The following is a 10829-nucleotide window of genomic DNA, read 5'->3' as shown; positions in this document are numbered from 1 at the left end:
ATATCTGATGGAGTTCATTGGTGTCACTGATTTGTTTTGATTTAGATTTTCTACACACTCGTTGCCGACAAAACCACAACTAATCTTTTTCGTTCTCATTATGGACTTTATTGTCAGCAGTCAATAATACAGCTCAACTTTAAAAACAAGCAAGTCACTCTCACCAAAAGTCAACAAAAAATGATCAGATACATTCAGCAGAGGAGCACAGCAGCCAAACGTGAATGATGTTGAGTAAAGGAATGGTCCACGTACAGCACCCAAAGGCAGATCCAGCACCAGAAAAGAGCCCAACTCTGACGTTTTGCATCACAGCTGGATTTTTTTTACCAATATAAACTACATATTCCAGTTCCTCCTTTTACTGTGATCATAATTCGTGTAATACCTCGATTCAACATTCTTCATATACAAACCTTCAAATGGGAGAAATCTAAGGCTTTACATGATGAAAAGAGACTACTTTAGAAATGTAATTTTCATTAGATGAGTGACTTGCTGTTGATCTGCTGTTTCCTCTCCAGAATTGAGTCCATGCAACTTAAGTTTGGCACAGAAGGAGGCAGGAAAAACAAAAAAAAAGCAAAGAAGTAATGCCCCATCTAACTACACAAAAGAACTGTGAGAAAAGATACCTCTGTTTAGATTTATGGTATCTTCATGTTTCTTTTTTTTTAGGATTCACAAAACAAAATGTACGACACGTTTCCTATGTAGACGCCACTTCAAGTTGCATAAAAGTAAAAAAAAGAAAAAAGACGTTACAAGAAAAAAAGCACAGTGAGAGAAAAACTTGCACGCAGTCAATCATCAAAAATGTTACTTCTGTGTTGTTATCATGCTGGTTTAATCACGTAAAATGGAATATTAGTAAGTTGTTTTTTTATGGTCATTCTCTTGTGGTTAAGAGAATATTATGGGATGTAGAGAAAAACAGTGAGGCTGCCCTTTGGATATGCATGTAAGGATCTAAGTCGGTAGACTCACACGATGAAACATTATGCATAGAAAAAGGGAAAAACTCAACCTTCCTATTAGATCAACTCCTAAAAAAATGCTTGAAATGACGACCAACCCTTGGCATTGGATATTTTAAAGGCTAATTCTGGTGTATTCCAACCTGACGTGGTTCCTCATTAATGTGCTCACATTAATGAGAAGTACGGCAGGTTGAAATAAACTTCATCCTATAAGTTAAATAATCTAATGAACTCGGGGCTCAAGGCGACGCTCCCGTTTTATTTGGAAATCAGTGGAAATAATCACCACCTGCCAGCTTGGTCACGACTAGCTGTAGTCACAACATGGATGAAGGACTTCTTCTTACAGAGCTCCTCCTTCGTATAAACAACACCGTGTCCCCGTTAGATGTTAAATCACACCAGCTCATGAGGACAAAGCAGCTCCCACAGCTTCAGCCTACTCTGGACAGAAAAGTGCCGTCTGCTCTCCGCTCGTTGCTACAGTGTTTGATGAGAACGTCTGTCAGCACCACTAAAGTTGCACCGTAAAGCTGTTGTTAGGCATTATTAGTTAATACAGAGCTGCAGGGCCAATTCATAAACATGTTTTACGTACTGATTTCTGTTTGTGTGCGCCTCAAAAGGAGGCGCTAAGTTTGGTAGCGTCACCCTCCCTCCCCCCTCCACTGGACAGACGGACTCTTTACAGATCAGAGCGATAAGGGGAGCAGGACAGAGGATGGATGATGGAGAGGATGAGGGCAGGTGACAGAGAGAAGGAGAGCCGTGATGGAGCTGGGGGTCGGTCAGGTGAGTTGTCCTGCCTTGTACAGGTGCCGTCGGGGGTTTAGGAGGCTTCGGCCCCTGCAGGGTTCCAGCTGTGGCTCCGGCCGCCTCACTTCTCGCGGTAGTACAGCAGGTACATCTTGAGCGGTTCTGGCAGCGGCAGGCCGAGGATTCGCTCCCTCAGGAGGTTGACGGCCGGCTGTGGTCGCAGCAGCTCGCCGGTTTCCTTCTCCTCCTCTTCCTCCTGCTCCTCCTCTTCGTCCTCCTCCTCCACCGCCTCCTCCTCCTCCACCACGCTGCCGCCACCGCTTCGTCCCGACCTCCTGCTGCCTCTCACCGGCCGCCTCGCCTCCCTCTCGCCCGCCTCCTCCTCGTCCTGGTTGTTGTTGCTGTCCAGCGATGCGGGGCCGATGCCGCTGCTGGCCACCACCTGGCGGGTGGCGAGGACGAGGGCGTTGCAGTGGCGTCGGTGGACCCGCCGGCGTTTGAAGCGAGGCCCGTACTTGTGGAGCCCGGCCACCGCCAGGCCGCGGCCCACGCTGAAGGAGGAGCCTCGGCCGCGGGATTGGCTGTCGCCTCCGTCCGTGGTCACTCTGAGGGTGTGGCGGATGCAGATACGAGCCAGTTCCTGTAACGTCCGGACCTCGTACTTGGCTGCAAAATACAGAACCAAGAGGAAAACAGTCAGAGACAAACAAGCAGGATCATTCCACCTCAATTCACCAAACTGTTCAATCCAGTTTTATTTTTACATTTTTAAAGATCCTTTTGGTGCAGATCACAGGAAACAAAAATCATCCTCTTCAAGTGAAAAATAATGCTTTTATGGCTGGTGAAACATCCCAGTAGACAGAAACGTGGACAATTTCTTGACCAAATTTGCACCATTATAAAACTGGTTTGTATTATTCTATCAAGGTTGTACCATTAAAGACCACATGTACATATCAATGAACCTGTAAAATGTCAGGACACCAGCTACATTATTTCTCAAATTATGGCTCTTTAGACATTGATCCTATGATTGATGCAAAGAAAATTATGCAAAAATCAGCCTTCTTTAAGAATGTTTAACTCAAAAAAGCCCAGATTTTACACGTTTTACTTAACCCTTAGATGCATATGTGGGTCAAAAATGAGCCGGTGAGGTCGTTTTCTTGAAATACACTATATTGCCAAAAGTATTCGCTCGCCCATCCAAATAATCAGAATCAGGTGTTCCAATCACTTCCATGACCACAGGTGTATAAAATCAAGCACCTAGACTGCAGACTGCTTTTACAAACATTTGTGAAAGAATGGCTCGCTCTCAGGAGCTCAGTGAATTCCAGCGTGGAACTGTGATAGGATGCCACCTGTGCAACAAATCCAGTCGTGACATTTCCTCACTCCTAAATATTCCACAGTCAACTGTCAGCTGTATTATAAGAAAGTGGAAGTGTGTGGGAACGACAGCAACTCAGCCACCAAGTGGTAGGCCACGTAAACTGATGGAGTGGGGTCAGTGGATGCTGAGGCGCATAGTGCCAAGAGGTGGCCAACTTTCTGCAGAGTCAATCGCTACAGACCTTCAAACTTCATTTACATTTTTAAGTAGCTTTTTAGACTTTTAAAGAAACTGTAAAATTGAAGGGACGGAGAGCAGCAACAGATGAAGGAAAAGAATGGAAAAATGTCAACAAAATGGATATTGACATTCTTCTAGTGCTGCTCTCTGTAATATTCTTCTACAATTATCAAAATGTACAAAATCTGTTAGAAAGTGAAAAATAAACCTACTTCAAACATGAAGTTATTTTTGTGCAGACAAAAATATAGTACAAGCAATAATACAAATGATTATTCTTTAACTAACATGACCAAAAAAAAGCATAAAAATACATTGATTCTTATCCAATCACTCGTGCATCTAAGGGTTAATAATATTCGTATGCACAGAAAAACTAAAATCTGACAAATATGAGGTGTTTAGGTTTGGAGCATTTGGTAAATTGTGGCAGAATCACCCAACCAATGTGACCAAAAGTCAAAATGAGACTCACGTAGTGGGACAGTCTTGGGTTTTCCATTGGTGTTGTGTTTGGGCAGCACCAGAGGGGCGAAGGACACCGAGATGATCTTCTTGGTCTCCCAGCTGTTGGATCCTGTACGGGTGATCTTGGTCAGCTACAGAAAATACAACAGGATTAAGTTTTTTTTCTGCGTTTTGTGTGGAAGACGTTTTATTTTCAGCTGATTTAATGCAGACTCAAATAAATGGAATTTTGCAAGTTCAAAGTTGTCAAGAGTTTTCGGATATGCTTCTGTTTTGTACGTATCTGTCTTAATAAATAAATAAGCGTAGAGGTCCGTTATGTTACAAGTTTGTACCCCCAAAGGTCCGAAATGTCGATGACTGGCTGAGCATGATAACATCTACCCCATCTACCCTAAACAATCTGCCAAAGTAGATCTTTATTTGTATTCATGGTGCACATAAACAATGATAGAGGGAAGTTCAATGAGTTAATGAACCTTATTTTAAACCAAATCCTGACTCGACCGCTTTAGAAATGCAGAAGAAAAAGAATGAATTTAGTTGCTTTGAAAGTCCCGGAACTTTAACTTAACTGAACTTTTTGGTGGATTTTTTTGTTTATAATGTCTTCTGTGGATCTCGATGGAGCTTCCCAAAATCTGAAAAACAGCCCTTCAGGAGTATCTTGCTTTGGGATTGAGTCTGATGCTAAAAACTGGAGACGCAGTTTGAAAAACGCTGGTATTTAAATAACAGAGCTGCAATAAGGGTAGGATTTTTAGAACCCTATATTAAGGACTAGAAGTTAGGATATCTGGCCTCTGCTGCTTTCACTTTGAAGGCTCCTTCGTAACAAGTTACCTTCCTAATGTCAGTGCAATTCTAAAATTTTGGAGTCCTTCTTTAACATTTCCACACAGCGATGGAGGCAAATAAACAGAAAAGAAGTAACAGCTTTGTGAAGCATCTTAAAGACTTCAGGTCCAAACCTTTTCCTCCAGAGGCATCACCAGGATGCCTCCCACCTTCAGCAGGTTCTTCATATAATCTTCATGTTCCTTCTGCACTCCGGCTCCACAGTAAACTCTGTCGTACTGTCGGCTCTCCGGAGGGATCTCCAGGCAGTTACCAGGCCACGAAGGACGGCTCACAGAACTCAAACCTGAAGACACACAGCAGCAGTGAAACGCGATGTCTGCAGGAGTAAACTAGAAAAGCACTCAGAGAGCAGTACTCCGCCAAGGCTGCTCATTCCCCCATATGGCATTGTCAGAAATGCAGCTTTTTTTTTCTTTTTTTTAAGAAATGCAGCATTTGTTTATTAGTTATTGAAGATCAGAAATCACGGCAACATAGAATGTGGCCATTTAATATAGATGTACTCGCAAACAAAATGACCTTACGCTAAGCACAGGCGTGTGTCATGCGTGTGTATGTTATGTACAGATACCGAACTGCGTAACCTAAATATGTAGCAGGCAGCGGGAATTGATGGGACTCAGAAACATCCCCACAATTTAATCAATTATTCCTTGTATCATTTCCGACGGATAAATCCTGATAAATCTGCAATTGTAGTAGGATCACAATCATGTGATCGTCAGCAGGCAGCTGACATAGTGTTTACTTGTCATAGTTACACTGACGACGTGCCGCTATCTGGTAATGATACAGAAATTTTTTACAAATCCATGGATCCAGACTATAAGCTGCATCACTGCCAAAATCTGATGACTTGGTCCTTGTGTCATTTCTGACCATCCCTGAAAATTTCATCCAAATCTGTTTTTGAGTAACGTTGCTAATGGACACCCAATACTTACTGCTGCAGTACCAAGGTAAGCTAGCTTCAACTTTGTGCAAAAACCAACTGCTCAAATCTTTTTGTTGAAGCATTTCCCCTTCCTTTGTTTCACCCCAATGTTGCGTTTTGCTATGTCTACAAAACAGAAGAAAATTTACTAGTTCCTGGAGCCTTTTAACACTGCCATTTTTATTTTACTGCCACAGTAACAATAAGAAAGCAGTCAAGAGAGTGCAGTACTCCACCAAGGCTGTTCAGTTGTACGATTTCCGATGGATGAAATCTTTAACACGTCTGTGGATCCAGACTATAAGCTGCATCACTGCCAAAATCTAAAAACTTGGTCCTTGTGTCATTTCTGAACTTCCCTGAAAATTTCATCCAAATCCGTTAATCCATTTTTGAGTGATGTTGCCAACAGACAGACAAACCAACGCAGATCATCACATAACTCCTTCCTTGGTGGAGTAATAAAGAAGAAAAGTCACTGGAAGTCTTGAGGACCTACTTGTCGAAGCTGTCGCTGGTTTTGATGAAGGAGTCGAGCTTCTGGTAGGCGTACTCAATCACATCTGCATGCAACTCAATCCCATGATTCACTCCAAATGGTCCTGGTCAGACAGAACAGGTTTAAATTAAACACATGTACATGGAGACAGAAGTTCAATTCAATTCAATTTTATTTATATGGCGCCAATTACAGTCAAATTGTCTCGAGACGCTTTACAGAACCCATATGCCTGACCCCCAGAGCAAGCCAAAAGGTGACAGTGGCAAGGAAAACACCCTTTTAACAGGGAAAAAAACCTCGAGCAGAACCCGGCTCTAATGTGGGGGAACCCATCTGCCTGCTGGCCGGGCGGGTTGAGAGGGACAGAAGAGGTAGAAAGGTAGAGATAGAGGGATGGAGGTAGAGATAGAGGGATAGAGGTAGAGGGATAGAGGTAGAGGTGTAGAGGTAGAGATAGAGAGGTGGGGGGGGGGGGGGGGGGGGGGGGGGGGGGGGGGGGGACACAAGGACCATAAAACACACAGTATAATACATGCATGATAAGACAGATGATACATGCAAAGTACAACTAACATGGAAACTAATTATAGTTTACTGCTATGGTGTACAGCTCTGGCATTAAATATACTACATATATAGCTGGTGGTAAATTCAAAAATATGTAGATGAGCAAATCAAGTATAGTAAGGGCAATGCAGAGTAGATGGGTGGAAATGGGCAGCTGGAGGTGGTAGAACAACCACACATCTGAAGCATCCAGCATCCAGCTCTGGGACCAGGGACACTCAGAGAAAGGACACAGAAAGAAACAGAGTGAATGTAATGCAATAATGGTATATATAGTAAATACATAGTTAGTTAGAGAAGGGCTCAGTGCATCCAGAGAGGTTCCCCAGCAGTCTAGGCCTATAGCAGCATAACTAGGGGCAAACTAAAGGGACGTCAAGAGGGGAAGTCAGTTGTGCAAATGAAAACACCAGCTCACCCCGTCAGGGTCCCCCAGTCAGCCCTAACTATAAGCTTTGTCAAAAAGGAAGGTTTTAAGCCTGGTCTTAAAAATAGAGAGGAAGTGTGCTGGAGTTTCATACAGACCAGTCAACATTAATACACCTTGATCTGGATTACTCAGTTTCTATTCAGAAAGGCTTTGATTTTTCAGATATGTCTACAAGACAGCTCTTAGTGTTGTTAGAACTAGAAAACCCTTTTCCTACATCGGGCTACTAAAGTTGAACAGCTGTGGTGTATGTAAATAAAGCCATAACATGCTATTCATTACCTCCACACTTACTGCACTGTATATTACACATTTTACATTATACCGTTTCTACTCATGTTTATAGTTTTAGTACATATTTTGTACTTTTGTTTATCTATATTCAATGTCATTCAAAAGTTTGGGGTCATTTAGAAATGTTCTTATTTTTGAAAGAAAATATTTTTTTTCAATGAAGATAACATTAAATGAATCAGAAATCTAGTCCAGACATTGTTAATGTGGTAAATGATTATTCTAGCTGAAAACGGCTGATTTTTAATGGAATATCTCCATAGAGGTACAGAGGAACATTTCCAGCAACCATCACTCCTGTGTTCTAATGCTACATTGTGTTAGCTAATGGTGTTGAAAGGCTAATTGATGATTAGAAAACCCTTGTGCATTTATGTTAGCACATGAATAAAAGTGTGAGTTTTCATGGAAAGCATGAAATTGTCTGGGTGATCCCAAACTTTTGAATGATAGTGTATTTGGTGCTGCTTATATTTCTGACTTTAACATAAGAAATTTCCCCTCTGGGATCAATAAAGTATTTCTGATTCTGAAAATTTTAAAGCAGGACTTTATTTCAACCAAATTTAGGCTTGGAACTGAAAGCAAACTCACTGAATCCATGGCAGCATCACACTTCTGTCTCCTAAAACTCACAGCTCACAACTCACTCAGCTCCCAGTTTGGGTTCAGGAGGTGGACACCCTCTCTATTTTTAAGACCAGGCTTAAAACCTTCCTTTTTGACAAAGCTTATAGTTAGGGCTGACTGGGTGACCCTGACGGGGTGAGCTGGTGTTTTCATTTGCACAACTGACTTCCCCTCTTGACGTCCCTTTAGTTTGCCCCTAGTTATGCTGCTATAGGCCTAGGCTGCTGGGGAACCTCTCTGGATGCACTGAGCCCTTCTCTAACTACCTATGTATTTACTATATATACCATTATTGCATTACATTCACTCTGTTTCTTTCTGTGTCCTTTCTCCGAGTGTCCCTGGTCCCAGAGCTGGATGCTGGATGCTTCAGATCTGGGGTTGTTCTCCCACCAACTGGCCTAATCTCCATCTGTGGGATGCTGCTGCTGACCTTCCTCCAGCCCACTGCTTCCAGCTGCCCATTTCCACCCATCTACTCTGCATTGCCCTTACTGTACTTGATTTGCTTTTCTACATATTTTTGAATTTACCACCAGCTATATATGTAGTATATTTAATGCCAGAGCTGTACACCATAGCAGTAAACTATAATCAGTTTCCATGTTAGTTGTACTTTGCATGTATCATCTGTCTTATCATGCATGTATCAAATTGTGTGTTTTATGGTCCTTGTGTCCCCCCCACCTCTCTACCTGTATCTCTCTATCTCTACCCCTCTACCTCTACCCCTCTATCTCTACCTCTCTATCTGTATCCCTCTATCTCTACCTCTACCCCTCTATCTCTACCTTTCTACCTCTTCTGTCCCTCTCAACCCTCCCGGCCAGCAGGCAGATGGTTCCCCCACATTAGAGCCGGGTTCTGCTCGAGGATTTTTTCCCTGTTAAAAGGGTGTTTTCCTGCCACTGTCACCTTTTGGCTTGCTCTGGGAGTCAGGCATATGGGTTCTGTAAAATGTCTTGAGACAATTTGACTGTAATTGGCGCTATATAAATAAAATTTAATTGAAATAATAATGCTGCAAGTGTCAACATCTATAATTACTAATGTTGCACTAAACTGTCAAGAAATGTTTACATCCCCTGCAAAGACCTTGTATATTATGACAGTCTTGAGTTTCCAGTGACTTTTACAACTCTTTTTTGCTATGATGGAGTCTTTGAAACAAGTGTATTTTTCACAAAAAAATATTATTGTGCATTTTGGTTCTTTTATAGATTTATTTTAGGTCTTCTGAGAGACTGACAAAATCTGCTGGGTCAAAAACATAAATAGCAATCTAAATGATCAGTTTTGGTGATGTAGAAAGCTGTGTTGATCAGATTTTTTAGAAAATTATCATTGGAAACTCAACACTGCCATAATATACATGGTCTTTACAAGTGGATGTAAACTTCTGGTCACATCTGCATGTATTAAATAATGTCTGGAGATGAGGGATTCAGTTTTGTCAGTAAAGTTCAAACGAGCACAGATGTCAGTTTGTACCCAGTATGAGGCCGACCATGGTGCTGAGATATCCGGTCCCACTGCCCAGGTTGAGGAAGGAGAGTCCAGGATGGAGATCCAGAGCCTCCATCACCTCAGAGTAGATACACGGAGCAGAAAGGTGGATGTTTCCATGTCGCCATGCCAAGTCCTGAAGACAAAAGAAAAGAACAGTATGTAGCTGTGAAAAGAAGTTTATATACACTACAAGACCACAAACAAGACCATGCATGCAGTTTTGAGTTTCCAGTGACTCCTGTACCTATGAGTTTTTCTAGGATGAAATCATTAAAACATGCGTCTTTGTAATAACAATCGGGACCTTTGGTTCTTTCCTAGATTTATTACACTTGTCATGACAAAATCTGGTGGGTCAAAAATATACAGACAGCAATGATGATATTTGGTGAAATTTCCCATTTTTACCTAAACTAGGCAGTTTTGGTTTCAATCTACAAGCTTCTGGTTTATGTTTGACTCCTCTGTATAGAATTGGTGCAGTTCAACCAAATGTGTTGTCTTTCTGACTTATTTTTTCATCAGTCCACAGCTTCTTGATGGGTTTAATTCAGGATTTTGGGGAGACCAGTCTAGAACTTTCATTCTAGCCTGATTGAACCGTTTCTTTACCACCTCTGATGTGTGTTTGGAGTCACTGTCTTGTTGGAACATCCAACTGTGTCCAAGATTAACCTTCTACTGATGGTTTTAGGTTTTAATCCTCCTTCATTATTCTATTTACTTTGTGTAAACCTCCATTTCCACAGAGCATGATACTGCCACCACCATGCTTGACGGTAGGGTTGGTGTTCTTGAGGTTAAAGGCCTCAACTTCTCTCCTCCAAACATATTTTTGATCAGTTTTTCTTCCATCTGACCACAGAACTTTCCTCCAGAAGGTCTTTTCTTTGTCCATGTGATCAGCAGCAGACTTGAGTGGAGCTTTAAGGTTCTGCTTCTAGAGGAAGAACTTCCTTCTTCATGGATCCTCTCAGCTCATGTTGATGTAAAACCCTGTGGACACTGACAGCTGTGTTCCAGCACCTTATCATTCATTCAGACCTGCTTTTTGGTGATTCTTGACCATCCTGACCAATTGTCTCTCAGCAGCAGGTGATAGTTTAGAACAGTTATTTTTTTCTTTCTGATTGTTGTACTGACACAACAGTTTTAAAAGTTTATTCCATCTGAAAGACTACTTTCAGTACTGGTCTTTGTAGTTGTAAAGGTTGATTTAACCCAAGAGCATGATACTGCCACCACTATACTTAATGGTAGGTTTGGTGTTCTTGGGGTTAAAGACCTCACCTTCTCTCCTCCAAACATATTTCTGTTCA

At 41.9% G+C, this 10829-nt stretch overlaps 1 protein-coding gene across 1 annotated transcript in view; it reads right to left on the bottom strand.

Moving 5' to 3' along the window:
- Positions 1 to 85: 85 nt before the first annotated feature.
- The window catches only part of LOC111582027 (protein-L-isoaspartate O-methyltransferase domain-containing protein 2), an 18333-nt gene continuing 7589 nt past the window's right edge, over positions 86 to 10829 (bottom strand). Inside the window, 6 exon segments of the mRNA XM_055013236.1 lie at positions 86 to 2402; positions 3791 to 3914; positions 4755 to 4895; positions 4897 to 4927; positions 6078 to 6180; positions 9493 to 9643. Coding sequence (XP_054869211.1) covers positions 1858 to 2402; positions 3791 to 3914; positions 4755 to 4895; positions 4897 to 4927; positions 6078 to 6180; positions 9493 to 9643 — 1095 coding nt within the window. The 3' untranslated portion in view covers positions 86 to 1857.

The sequence above is a fragment of the Amphiprion ocellaris genome, chromosome 8 (assembly GCF_022539595.1).
Source record: "Amphiprion ocellaris isolate individual 3 ecotype Okinawa chromosome 8, ASM2253959v1, whole genome shotgun sequence".
In the NCBI taxonomy this organism is placed as follows: Eukaryota; Metazoa; Chordata; class Actinopteri; family Pomacentridae; genus Amphiprion; species Amphiprion ocellaris.
The sequence above is the reverse complement of the archived record's forward strand: the minus strand, read 5'-3'. Positions and strand labels throughout refer to the sequence as shown.